Below are 15328 nucleotides of genomic sequence, written 5' to 3'. Positions count from 1 at the left end.
AAAAATGGCTACGAAATTTTTTTCCACACTACTCGCTATAAAAACCTCCATACACCCGGTAAAATAAGCAGATGATACTGCTCTACTGTACCAAGACAAAAACATTATAGCCAAAAATATATTACATGCCAACTTCCTAGAAACTAGAAAAATGGCTACGATTTTTTTCCACACTACTCGCTATAAAAACCTCCATACTGTTACATCAACATATGTTCCATACTTAGCATCATTATTCCATTCACAAATAAAAGTAAACACCTAGACTCCATTCATGATTACATAAAATAAAGAATATCAATTAGCACTTGAAAGTCTATACAGCATCTGATACTACCAGGGACCTGTTGCCAAAAACAATATGCAGAGTATCCTACTTCTATGGCAGCCTCATTTATGTGGGCATTTCAGCTCCCCTACCAACAAAACTGGGTAAGACGTGTAGTAAAGCAAAATTCATTACTGGTTAAACATCAAAAACATACCACTGTACCCTATTACTAAATATGAACTGGTCTTCATTAAAAAAACACATGATCTTGCTGCGTCCTGTGGCAGGGCAATATAATAGTGGTCACACGTGAAACATCCCACTATTTATCATACTCACCATGAGAAACTGGGTTCATCTGAAAAGGTACTCAGAAACCACCAGAAGCAAAAACTTTATGGTGATACATTAGTCATAAACTATACAGATCAAGTCTGGAATAAATCATTAGACATTACTAAACTATGCACTTGCTTCATAACAGAAGCAAAATAAAAGGGCTCATGAAAAAGAGGGAGAGAGCTTTCAATATACGTAAACAAAATAAAGCCAGTTGAATCCTCAGAACTTTAAACACTTCAGAAATACTGCAAAATACAAAATTAAACTAAGCAAAAAAAAAAAAAAAAGAGTACACGTTTCCAGAGTACAAATCAAGACAAAACAGCCCTAAACTCTTCTGGCCCTCTAGCAACAAACTACTAAATCCTGGCCTTGCTAGTCAACCACTATCATCCTTAACATCTCAGACTGATAGCACTACCTTCCAATTCAATTCATATGTCATACAAACAGCATCTGCTCTTCTTAATAACTTAACCATCCCTAACATGCCAATGTCTCCAGAACTAAATCCACCATAAGATTCTCTCCTTCAAACCTGTCTCCATTTCCACCATCACATATCTTCTCAGTTTAAAATTATCTATTTTTTTCCTGTGATAACTTACCGGCAGAATACATTAGAACTGCAGCAGATGCTTTGCCTTACCTAGTTTCAATCATAATAAACCACTCCATTAAAGAAAGCTATGTCCCTGCTATGCTAAAAAAGTATTAAATAAGTTGGTGACACTAATGACATCTCTTCAACTACCTAATTTTGTCTATTCAACTCTATAAGCTATCCAAACAAATCTACTTGAGAAATGCTACAACATGAGTAGCAAAATTTGCTGCAAACCTGTGGCACTGAAACAGTTAAACTGGACAAAATTCTCTCACTAGCTAACATTTTTGCAACTAGTCACATCTCATAATTTTGTCTACAAACCTAAAAAATAACATCCTACCTCTTTTCGCCCGTTCACTGTATTCTTTTCTTATAATCATACATTTCTTTCCTAGATCCCTCTCTTTACAATCTCCACCACTTACACTTTCTATTCAGTTGCAAACACTCTATGCAATATTAGTATTTTATTTATTATCATGCTGCACTGCATCTTATCCAATAATATAACCCATCTGAACGTTTGTTTTCTGCAACTCTAAGCATATCCAGAACCATACTCATGTATTCCACCAGTTTTATGTACATCTCTGTATTTTATTGCATTTTTGTTCTATTTTTGTAATTATCATTGTCACATTTCATGATGGTGTATTTTGCTATTTCTGTTTTGTGGATCTTTTCAGTCAGGGCATCTGCTGAAAATGGCAAACAAAAGCAAATAAAGAAATAAATTTTATGGCAAAAATACAAAGTGCAAGTCACTTCTCTTCCGAATCTCCTGAATTAAAGCCTCTCAGTGTTGGGAACCAGCTCAATCAATCAGCAATATATCAATTGTGAGTGTAAACAAAACTTGATTACGTACAAGAAACTATGCAAATTCAATAATGACAAGATACTTGCAAGAAAATGTTTATTCACAGTAACAAAAGATGCCAACGCATGGAGTGTTTACTGACATTTTAACACATGTTCACAGATGACAAATTTGTATATCTGTAAATAGGCTATATTTGTATATAAACACCATGGATACCATTAGCAAACATTTAACATGAAGACTGCTTGGTAAGCAAAGATCACTTCGAAAAGTTACTGTCTAAAGTTAACAAAGAAACCCATCTACTTCAGTTTTGCAGAAATGGCCAAACACAAAAACAATTATTGTAATGAAACAGTAGAGGACAGTCCAAAAACACTGAATGTGTATTTCATTCACAATGTTGTACTCCACTCCTTGGAAGCTTTTGATTTTCTAGATAATCTGAACTTCTCTCTTCCTCACTACCCCTCATCAAGTGCATTACATGATGGCATTTATGCTGGTTTCCATGTCATCCACCTGGCTAAAATAAAACATTGCAGAACCGAAACAGATGGTGACAATCTGAGGGTCACTGTGATTCATGATTATGTGGGATTCTGCTGTTGTAACATCAGAATTAGCACTATCCCATACAGGATTTCCCAATGATCGTATATAACTCACGCAAGAGATGGAAAAGGATTGTTCATAAACAATTAAAAGTACCATTAAACTTAAAGCTTCCACTTTACTTACTAAACTAAGAATTATATATTCTGGCCTGGATTAGATTCTGGCAATCAGCATAGGTCATGTGAGTTAGAAACATATACTCCACTTTAGCACTGGATACAAGGCCTGTTATTACATCAGACCATGTGGAGAAACCAAGGGAAGGTGCAGCTGGTGTTAAGCAACACTACTACAAGTACATGGCACCCAGTTAAGTGCAGACTGGCACCCGAAGCATTCCTACCTTTAACTTAACTTTAAAAGCACAGGCTTATACACAAAAGACTCTACTATGGTGTCCCTACTAGGAGGCATGATTATCACTGCCATGGCTAAATATGAAAATCTCCATGGGAATAAAGATGAAAGAAGCTTTCAACATAAAATTTAAGGGCAGTCTACATCTGAGAAGTCAGATCAGTAACAGAGACAATAAGACAGCAGAACAACTCCTCAAACCAGCCTCAGAGCAGATGTACAGGGCTGCACAAACAGGAAGGTTAGAGATAACCATGCTAGTTTAAACAGGTCCTAGATTTTGATGTAAAATTAGATAGGGAAGGAGGAAGGACCCAGAAATGTTTTCAGAAATAATAAAAAAATAAAACTAGCAGCCAGGCCAGATTACTATTACTCCTTTCTGCTGTAAACCTCCATGTCCTAGTGAGAAAGCTGAACCTCACCAATATGGGGGAACGGTGGTGACTAAACATTAAGTGCTTCTAACAGACACCAATCTGACCTTTACTTATGCATTGCACATCTGTAACATTTTTAATATGGTGACTGTGAACTTATGAGCAAATCTGAGACCTATAAAATCAGTTTCTTAATACATATCACCTTAATGGGCAAAACTCTATATCCCCTCATTGCAGTATGACTCAGTTGAAACAACATACTAAAGTAACTTCTCAAAATGTTACAGGTAATGAAAAAACTAATCAAAATCAGAGGCTACACCTTGTAGATATAAAACAAAACACTGCATAAAACTATTCTCCACAAGATGGGACGTGTGCAAGTTGAATCATAACTAGCTTTGCAACTTTTTCATTAATTAAGTGCTTCTCATTCACAGTGACAAAAGCAAATTTAAGGAAAGCGTAATCCCAAGTAACGTCAGTACAGAAACTGTTTTTGTAGTTTTCACTGCTGATAAGGACAGTTCAGTAACGTGGCAGATTCTTCAAAATTCAATATTGAAAGGGTAGTGCTTGTATTCACCACTCCTAAAATGAGGAGGAAAAAAAGTCATAGTTAACATTTTTGTCAGTCACTCTATTTAGCAGTATTCTTTAAACAGTAACTTGTACAAAGATTATTTATAAATCAACAACATGAATATAAGTAGCAAATATTATGAAGGACCACAAGCTAACAGCACATTTAATCCCTCTCTAAGAGCATTTTTATCAAGTGCATCCATATGCCCACTGAAGTAAATGTATTAGCAAAATTACAAAGGCCTGTTAAAAAAAGAAGCTATGTACTTAACATAATGTTCCATCTGTGTTGTCCATTTTCATTCTTCCTCAGCCTCTGGGTTTAGATCCGTACCTTGGATCCGACTCTGAAGCTTTTTTATAGTTTAGGATCAGACTCTCGAGTTCCTCCCTTACCCATAATTTTTTTTTTTTTTTTTTTATTTTTTTTATTTTTACCTCAGATGGAGTTTGCTGCAGTTGTATAAGCAAATACATAACAGTATAAATAGAGAGCAGATGGAACCAGGAACTCAAAAGGAACAGTGGTTCATAGAACACCTCCGCAAATATTCCCAAAAGGGACAGGTGGATGGGGTTGTAGGTTGAGGAAGAATGAAAATGGACAACACAGATGGAATGTTATGGTGAGTACATAACTTCTTTATCTGATGTTGTCATTTTCAGTCATTCCTCAACCTGTGAGTTGGAGTCCCTAGCTACAGTAACCTCACTTGACCCTCATGGAAGGATATTCTGGAGCACTGTGGAACCTAAGCAGCCCTACTTTTAGATACAATATCTAATATGTAATGTGTGACAAAGGTATGGGAGTTGGAGTAGCAGCCACACAAATCTCCTCTATCGACACTTTGGACCAGTAGCCTTGAGATGTAGACACAGATCTAATAGAATGAGCTTTAACATGCCCAAGTAGAGGGATGCCTTTAGCAGACTATACACGAGAGATACAATCTGGGATCCATTTAGACATTGAGTTTGGACACTGGCCTTCCCCTTCTAAACACTGGAGAAGGAGACAGACAGCTGGTCAATATTTATAAAAGATTTTGCTCTGTCTAAATAGAAATGCAGCTGTCTATGGACATCCAGCAGGTGAAGAGTGCATTCACCCTTGTTCTGGAAATTGGGAAGAAAACTGGTAGGTTAATGACATCACTGATATTGTTTTCAGTATGCAAGGTTACTCTATCTTTATGAAAAATCAAATGGGGGGGGGGGGGTTGGCTGACAATACTTGTAATTCAGATACCATTTTAGCCAAAGTGATGGCCACCAAAAAGGCAGTTTACCTGAAAAGATATTTCAAGTCTACCTTGGCTGAAGGTTCAAAAGGAGGTATGACAAGAGCTTGTAACATCATGGTTAAGTCCCAAGGAGGAGTGAGGTCCTTAATAGGTTTGTGTCTTTCGGCTTTTCCCGGTTAGGGGTCGCCACAGCGGAACTCCGGTCCGCTAATGATTGGCAGTAGATTTTTACATGCCGAGTTGCCAGCCCTGATGCACAACCTTCAACGAAGGTATGCCCATTCATGTATGTCTCCACACAGAAAGACACTCTTCCTTAATAGGTGGTCTACGTAAAAAGGTACCCCTAAGGAAGGTCTTACACAGTGTAGATGAAGACAGAGAAGATGAATTGCCCCAGTGTAATAATTTGAGATGGCTGCCAGTTGCACCTTAATACTAGAAGAACTTGCCCCGCTTTGGAAAACTGAAGCAAGAAAATCCAAAACTGCAGGAATAGGGTCTGTAAAAGGATCCAAATGTTTTTAGTGAGCCCATATTGAAATACTCTTCTATTTACTTTTATAAATCTTTCTAGTAGAGGCTTTATGTGAGGATATTGAAATCCTTTGAACCGGTGAAGAAAGCCTGATGTCCTACGAGACTACAACTGTGCTAGTATCATATTCGAAGGTGTAGGATCAGACTATTTCCACTTTGTATCAGAGACTGTTAAATCAGACTTCTGAACTTGGGGAGGAGGCTCTGAAGTACAAGCTGACTTTGGAGAGTGGGTTGGAGTCTGGTTCCCAGATTCTCTGGCTTCTGAACAGGTCTTAAAATATTTTTGCAGTGATTTGACCCCCTGAAAAGGAATAACAGGAGAACAGTAGCAAGCCTTTTAGTACAAACTTATTGCATCGATCACTGAAGGGCCTAAAATTAAACCCTGCACATATTGGGCAATCAGTATCTAGATGAGCAGCACCCAGACAATAAACGCACTCTCTGTGGCCATCAAAATTAGAGCTCTTGTGCCCATAGGAAGTGCATTTCTTAAACCCAGTGCGATTGTCAGCCATACTCAACAGAAAAAAGAAAGGTAGATTACAAGAGAGTGATTTTTTTTTTGAAAAGGAAAGCTATCAACAGTGGTAGGTAAGGAAACACCCACTAGAGGTAGTAAAAAGAGAAATAAAGAAAAGGGTAGAAAAAAAGAGAAATAAAGGACACAGAAGTACCAACAACGGTACTGAGTCTACCAGAGGTAGAACACAAAGAAATTTAAAAGGGACTTTACGCAACAGAAATCCAACAAACTAAAGATAAGGAAGGAAGAAGTAAGAGGGGTTGGGAGGGTGGCCTAATGGTTAAGGTGTTTGCCTTACAAACACAAGGTGCAGGGTTTGAATCTCACAAGGGATAATTGGCTAGGCTTACAGTGGCTCGCATGGACAGTTAGCCTAGTACTAACCTATGAACCTATGAATAAGTTAGCAAAGGTTATTAGAAAAAATTAAGGATAATTACCCACACTGCAGAAAAGAACACACCGCAAGCTCTGCAGGAAGGATCCATATCTGTTGCTGTAAGGCAGCAAACAAGATCTGAGGTACTGTAAGGTAACCAGGGCATTATGGATAAAGGGAGGAGCTCAACAGCTGGATCCCACAGTCTAATGAATGCATCCGAGCTGGATCCAAGGTCGGATCTGAGACCCATCAGTTCAGGAAGAAATAAAAGGACAACATCAGATGTGCTAGAGAAGTAGATATATTTTTTTGCAGATTGAACCTTTGATTTACCTGCTACAGTCTTACTGCTAAAGACATAATAGAAAGCTATGTAATCAGGGGCCCACCTGGACAGAATGAGACTTTGAAGGTCTTTTTGCAGAAAAGAAAACACCGCAAGCTCTGCAGGAAGGATCCATATCTGTTGCTGTAAGGCAGCAAACAAGATCTGAGGTACTGTAAGGTAACCAGGGCATTATGGATAAAGGGAGGAGCTCAACAGCTGGATCCCACAGTCTAATGAATGCATCCGAGCTGGATCCAAGGTCAGATCTGAGACCCATCAGTTCAGGAAGAAATAAAAGGACAACATCAGATGTGCTAGAGAAGTAGATATATTTTTTTGCAGATTGAACCTTTGATTTACCTGCTTCAGTCTTACTGCTAAAGACATAATAGAAAGCTATGTAATCAGGGGCCCACCTGGACAGAATGAGACTTTGAAGGTCTTTTGGCCTTGTCTGTTTGTAGCAAAGGAAAACAAGTCAAGAAAGTATTGATTGTCCATCCACAGAACCAAAGATAGCTGGAAAGATGAAGGTACATACCGACAAAGTAATTAAATTCACCCTTGTTAAATTTAGAAAAGAGTAGGAGATTAGCAGACTGCTTGAGGTTCATGGCTGCAGCCACTTTCTGCGTAAAGGCTGAGATAGTTCTCACAGAAACACTTTCTGGAAAATTAAAGGTGAAGCCTTTAATTATGAAACCCTCCTACCTTGTACTACTGCCAAATAATGTCTTCAAAGATGATAATCACTTGTTCAGAAGTCGTTGTAAGCACTAAATAAGCTACAAATTACTACAGCACTCAACTTTCCTCACTTATCTAGAGGAAAACAGGTTTTAGTACTTAATAAATAAGCACCTATCCAGGCATGTCTAAGGGTCAGCTCCCGGTGTTTTCTCCTGTCTACCTGATGAATCTGGGCATCTTGGGGCAATGCAGCAATTGCCTCATGTACACGGATAAACCTCTCCTCCTACCACCCAACACTACAACCTGTGAGAGATGCACTTATATAGCCAAACTGAAAGCAAAGCTCTCTTCACCAAACACTGGACTAGACAGTCAAGAGGAGAGGGTAAACACCTGCACCACACCACACACATCACATAGTCCCTCAAAACCTACACCACCAAAACACACAGATAGAAATACAAAACACACACCTACATTCGCGGAGGCTCTCAATAAAAATCTGTCCAAGCAACAGGGACCTCCAAAGCAGAAACGCAAGCAACCTCCACCCCCCCAACACCACCCAAATGACACAAAGCCCACAAACTCAGTGTGCCACTCAACCACAGCCCATAAGGCATAACAACATACCCAACACTTTAGTCATAGGTGACTCTATAGTCAGCACACTGATGTTCCACTCACCAGGCTAAACAAGGAAAAAGTTACTGTTAGCTGCCTGTTGAGTGCCAGGATCCACCACATAACACACACACTCGGGTCACTACACAACAAGTACAAATATGACTCTGTCATTTTCCATGTTGGGTGTGAATGACCCGAGACATACCTCCCTGGACTACATGAAAAGAGACATGAAGGAGCTGTCTGACCTTGTAGCCCAGTCAGGTATGACCCTAGCCCTGAGTAGCATCCTGCCATCACCCAGAATGATACCACAGTACAAGGACAAAATGTTTGACTTCAATAATTGGCTAAGCTGCTGGTGTCATTCTAAGGGGATCCAGTATCTGTCTGCCTGGGATGACATGATCGACAGACCACAATGCTTTGCCAGAGATGGCCTGCACCTGTTGCCTTTGGGATTCCGGACACTGGCTAAGGCTCTTGCTGCCCCTATAGTGCCTTTTTTAGGCAAGGTTCAAATGACAAACTCACCACTGTAACAGGTACAAGCAAGCAAAATCTGAGTGTAATGCTACTCAATGCTAGAAGTCTAAACCTTAAAATGCTCTCACTTGAGGCACTCCTTAAAATGGAGAAAATCGACATCTGTGCAGTGACAGACACCTGGTTCAAGGCTTCAGAGAGCACCCCTGCATTACCAGGCTATAATTCATACCACACCGTTCGGCCACCTAACCTGGACCGAAACACTAAAGGCAGAGGCATGTCCATATTCATTAAGGATATCCACACCTCCAAGCTAGCTGCTCAGCATAAAGCATCCGAGATTATCCAAGTGCAACTAACTCTGGGCAAGACCACAATCTAAATTGTAGCTTGCTCAGATCCCCCACCATGCCCCAGGATTCCCACTCCTCATTTCTTGATACACTGGAAAATATTAGGGTAAAACCTAACACCCTAATAATGGGCAATTTCAACTACCCACCATTAACTGGGAAAACTATTCATGTACCAACTCTTTTGCTCAACATTTTCAGGAATTCGGGAAGTAAATACTGTGGGAAGAAATAGCCAGGTAATTGTTATGGCTAGGCTTATATAGGCCCTAGGGCCGATAGCCTAGTACCAACCTATGAACCTATAAATTCCAATGCCTTGGATCAACTTATCCACACCCCCACCAGGGGCAGCAATATCCCAGACCTGGTCATTACAAACATGGGCAACCGGTGTTCCACACCAGAGGTCAGTTCCTCATTGGTCAGGTCCGACCACAAGCTAATCACCCCAGACATCCACATCCCACCCCCCTACTCCCCATTAGGGAAACCACCATAAAAAATTTCTCCAAAGCCAACTTCACGCTTCTTAAGACAGAAGTGGCAAACTTCACGACACCAATGCAGACGGACAATAGAGGTATGACTGCTGAATCCTACACAAATGCATTTTATAAGCACTTACATGAGTGCATGGATTGTGCAATCCCTAACAGAACCAAGATGCTATCCTCCAAAAAAAAGGAAGCCAATCTGGTGGTCCCCTGGCATAAACAAACTCTACAACAGAAGAAAGAAACTGTTGCAAAAAAAGAGTAAAATCCCATGATTGGAGGAACTCCCTGGTCAGCCTTAGTAAAAAGCTGAGATCCCTCATAAAATCCTCCAAAGCTAGTTACAAAAACAAAATTGCCACTGATTCTAAAGGCAACCACAAATCATTCTACAGCTATGTCAAGAATCTCAATGGCAACACTCAGATCTGCTCTGAGTTACAGCACAATGGCACTAAAGATACAGAACCAACTGATATTGCCAACAAACTGGCAGATAGGTTCAGTGCTAACTTTACCCCCCTCTCACCCCCTAAAAGGCCCATCTCTATACCGGAAGAATGCAAAGTTCCTGTAATCACAGCCAGACAGGTAAAAACCACACTCTCCAAAGCCAAGAACACAGCATCCATGGGACCTGACAACATCCCAGGCTGCATTCTACACGATCTACAGAATGAACTGGCACCCCACCTAAGTACCATAGCCTCACCCCAGGCTTTGTGCCCACTAAATGGTGCACAGGGACAGTTATCTCACTCCACAAAGGGGGAGCCACCACGGACCCCAGGAACTACCGCCCCATTAGCCTGATGAACCTGGTCTACAAGGCTATAGAACGTATCATCATGGAACTTATAAACAATGACATTGGTAATCTCCAAACTCTGGACCCCACCCAGTTCATGTTTGTAAAAGGCAGATCATGTCTCCTAAACCTGATAGACTTCTTTGAAGCAGTCACCAAAGCCGTAGATGAGGGTAAGGTAGTTCAAACAGCCTATCTAGAGCTCGCCAAGGCTTTCAACACCATCTCCCACTCTGGAATTATAGATAAACTCACTAAACTAGGTATAAATCCCTATGTCACAAGATGGGATGCCAAATGGCTCACTGACAGAACCCACACTGTGAAAGTAGCAGACTCCAAATCTGACTTCAGACAAGTGACAAGTGGGGTACCACAGGGTTCAGTCCTGGGTCCTCTCCTGTTTGGTATCTACTTCACAGAAGTGCAGGCTAACACAGAAGTTCTTTGACTAACAGAGTTCGTAGATGACTGCAGACTAGGAGCCATAATCGAAACTCCTAACGATGTGGACATCCTACAAAAGGGCCTCACTGAGACAGATGCCTTGTGTCAAAGCCATGGCCTCAAGCTCATTGCCAAAAAGTGCATTGTCATCCCTTTTGGTGAAAACTCTGTACCTATGAACTACCACAGAGGCAATAGTCTACTTAATGCCGAAAGTGTGATAAGAGACCTTGGGACACAGGTGGACAGTAGTCTCTCCTTTGATAATCACATCGCCACAGTAGTCAGGAAATCCTTCTACGTGGCACACCTCATCACAAAAGTTTTCTCATCCAGGAAAAAAGAGGTCATTGTTCCCCTCTACTCGTCACTCATTAGACCCATTATAGAGTACAATGCCCCTTTTGGTATGTACCTCACAAGACATCTACAACAACTAGAAAGGTCGCAGAAATACCTCACAAAGAGGATTACCTGCCTCAAACAGATACCCTATGCAGACCGTCTCAAAAAACTCCAGCTTTACTCTGTCGCATATCGCCTACTCAGAGGCGATATCTGCCTAACATACAAAGCTATGTCAAACCCAGAGCTGTTGGACATGCTCCACTTAAAGAAATTCCAACCCCCTTCCCCCGAGCTACATGCTCTAGGGACCTAAATGTTGCCACCACAATAAACAGAACATGCTGGAGGGATAGATTCCTGTCCCAGAGACTTCCCATACTCTGGAACAAACTACCTATCTATATCAAACAAAGCTCCTCATTAGTCTTCAAGAAAAATCTTGATGATTGGATGGGAGATAGGAAATTCACTCTGGAGATCACTTCTGTGGCTCTGCTTGACAGGGGCACAGGAAAATAATTTTCTTGGGTGGCGAAAGCCAGGGTACCTTTTTGGCTAGGCTTATATAGGCCCTAGTTCATTAACCCTGATTACCTTCTCATGGCGCCTCTGTGCTTAATACCGAGCGTGCCATGAGAAGATACAAAATGCAAGCTGTTACCCCCGAGTGCCTTCTACCAGCGCACTTAACTTTTCAGTCATATTTTAGCTCCACTGTTGAAAATTAAGCTGAGAAAGTAACTGAACTTTGTCAGTTACCTTGTCAGCTTAAGTTTCAGCATGGAGTTACGTGGTGTTCATATTTGAGTTTACCGAGAAAATCGGCTTGCAAGTCCGTACTTTTTCCAGCATTCATGACAAGTGGTGGCAGCCAATGGGAGTCTTGTAATGCCAGTTGCTTAAAACCTTCACTCCCTGAACTAAGAATACTTTGATCTTTCTAAATAAATAGAGGGTCCAACAGTAGAAATTCCCTTTTTTTCTGGATTTTGAGGAATTTGCTGCTGGATTCCTCTATTTATCCTGCTGATCAGTTCATGAAACCTGCCGAGTTTTGCCACAGTGACGGCTCTCAGAAGAAAGACCTGCACCGGAGATCTGTCTGTTCTTGTTCAACAAACCGTGACTCTCTTCAATGGACCATTTTACCTCTGATCCTGCCTACTTTCTGATTAAGGTAAGAAGGTCCTAGTTTACAGCTTTGCTTTCTAGTACCATGCCTGGAAGAGCCCGTTAGGAAATACAGACTCCCAAACATACCTCTCAACAGTACATATTTTCAGAGAATGCCCATATTTATGGTCCGTTTTCATTTTCCATTATTCAGCTAGCTAAATATTGCATATCCCTATGCAAAACCCTGTTGTTCTATCAACGTTCAAAGTTGTTATGAGTGATATTTACAGGGCTATTTTTGGGCCGGTATGCACCGGTATGGCATATCGGCACCTCTGCTGCCCTGTAAAAAAAAAAAAAAAAAAAAAAAAAAAAAAGTCCTTTACAGATGCAGACCACCTATTCTCTAAAATCACTCGATAACAGCTTAGCTTAATATATTTCTTATAATGCTGGTGCATTTACATAATTTTATTTTAAATATTGCTCTAGTTTAGAAACCAAAATGATATGAATGACTAAGCCATTTGTGTGAAAGCTAGTTTTGCCTACAGGCACATTAATTAAAAGCACAGTGTATATAAACTTTATAGTTTTTAGACTGGATTCTCATAAACCATCACCCTCACAATTATGATTCTGGAACCCTCCCTGATGATATAAGTGACCACTCACTTACCTACATCATCAGGCATAAAGTCTATACTCCCATTCCAACATCTGTCAGAAATATCAGATCCAAAAAGAACTTTAACCCTGATCTATTCAAAAATGAACTAAGAGCTTGCAATTGGTCTCCCTTAAGACACCTCCCTTTAGAAGAAGCCATTAAATACTTTAACTCTAACTTCCTTGCCATTCTTAACCACCATGCTCCAACCAGATTAATTAGAATTAAAACCAAGTCTGCCCCATGGCTTTCAAAAGAAACCAAACACAAAATCCATCTTAGAAATAAATATTGGGCCAAATGGAGAATGACTAAAAACCCTGTAGACCAACAAACCTTTATACAGTTAAGAAATGGCACTACGAAAGCTACATTCTCTGATAAAAGAAACTACTAACTACAATTTCAACAAACTAGCCAAAACAACCCACAAAAATTCTGGGCTAGCATTAACCAATTACTCCATCCAGGTCAATTCACCACACCTAACCCTCAAAATACTGACCACAATAATCCCATGCATACAGCCGATACCTTCAATACCTTTTTTACTAATGCTATCCAAACACTAGCTAGTCAGCTATCACCTAATAGTTTCACTTTACCTTCCTATAACTCAACCTCACCCCCTCCTTTTCATTTTCAACCTGTCCCAACAACATATATTCTAACCCTTATACAAAAACTAAAACCGTGCTCTCCCTCAGCAGACCAGCTACCTGCTGAATTTCTACAGCTATCAGCCAAAGCTATCGCATATCCCATTTCCATTCTGATCAATAGAATCATTACCAAAGGTCACATCCCTAGCTTATGGAAAGTCTCTAATATTATCCTCCTCCATAAAGGTGGACACTCCACTGAACTCTCTAACTACCGCCCCATTGCCCTTCTTTCTCCTTTGGCAAAGATCATGGAGAAATGCATCCATAGGCAATTACTTGACCACTTAACCCAAAATAACTTATTTTCCAGCTGTCAACATGGTTTCAGACCTTTACACAGCACTACCACTGCCCTCCTTTCCTTTACTGATTGCATAAACAAAAAACGCAACCTTAATAATCTTTCCTTTGCACTATTTATTGACCTGTCTAAATCATTTGACATGGTAAATCACCAGATTCTCATCAACATACTAAAATCCCTGTCATTAGATGCACCTTCCATAAAATGGTTCCAGTCCTACCTAGATAAAAGACAACAGGCTATACTTTGGCACAAGACTCTATCTACCCTCCTGCCCGTTACCCTAGGTGTCCCTCAAGGGTCCATACTAGAAACTCTCCTCTTCTCCATATTTATTAATGACCTTCATCTAGCCATCCCCCAAGCCACATGCATACAATAAGCTGATGACTCCACACTTATATGCTCAGCCAAATCCACTTCTGAACTTCACTTTCTTACCCAGAAGGTATTTAACACAGTTGAGCAATGGTTCACACAGCGTTGCCTTCTTTTGAACCCCCAAAAAACTAAACTCCTCCTCTTCAATCCTACTCACAAGTCCTCTCTTTTTGATTTCTCAGTTACATCCACCAATGGTACCATTAGATCACCAGACCCAACCACCAAACTACTGGGTATCACCATTGACAACAATCTGAACTTTGACATCCATATCAACAATACTATAAAAACTGTCAACAAAAAACTTGGCTCTCTCTATAGGATTAAACCCTTCCTTTCACCTACAGCCAAAACAACTATAGCTCTCACTCATCTAATCTCTACACTCCTCTATGCCTCGCCCATTTTTACTAAGCTATCTAAAAATAACCTCAGCAAATTGGAAATGTCCTACAATAACATTGCCAGATTCGCTACAGGCAACCCATTTACAACCCACCATTGCATTAATATAAAGCAGCTAGGATGGCTTGAACTACAAAACCTGATTAAATTCCACCAACTAACCATTGCCCATAAAACTCTTTATAAACCTTCCAGTACTCCTATTCCATCTACCCTCATCACCCCCTATAATAATCTGAAGTCCTTACGGTCTTCACACAAACTTCTTGTACACACCTCTAAACCTAACAACAAGGCTGGGGATTCTCTCTTCTCCAATGCTGTCGGAAAATCCTGGAATCTTCTCCCCAGTGACCTTTCCTCACTTCCCTCTTTATCACTCTTCAAAAACAGACTGAAACTTTTCCTCAGAACACACTGGTTATGCCCCTGTACTAAACCTGACTAGGTATCTATCTGTTCAAACTTGGCTCTGCCTACCCCATACTACTCATGAACTGTTATACC

At 40.4% G+C, this 15328-nt stretch overlaps 1 protein-coding gene across 1 annotated transcript in view; it reads right to left on the bottom strand.

Annotated features, from left to right (window-relative positions):
• Nucleotides 1-3769: 3769 nt before the first annotated feature.
• Nucleotides 3770-15328, bottom strand: part of LOC122815717 (aldo-keto reductase family 1 member B1-like) — a 333761-nt gene continuing 322202 nt past the window's right edge. Inside the window, exon 10 of the mRNA XM_044088465.1 lies at nt 3770-3995. Coding sequence (XP_043944400.1) covers nt 3953-3995 — 43 coding nt within the window. The 3' untranslated portion in view covers nt 3770-3952. The remainder of the gene's footprint in view (nt 3996-15328) is intronic.

This window comes from Protopterus annectens, chromosome 11.part0, assembly GCF_019279795.1.
Source record: "Protopterus annectens isolate FY-2018-M chromosome 11.part0, PAN1.0, whole genome shotgun sequence".
Lineage (NCBI taxonomy): Eukaryota > Metazoa > Chordata > Ceratodontiformes > Protopteridae > Protopterus > Protopterus annectens.
Note: the sequence above shows the minus strand (reverse complement) of the source record. Positions and strands in the feature narration are given on the sequence as shown.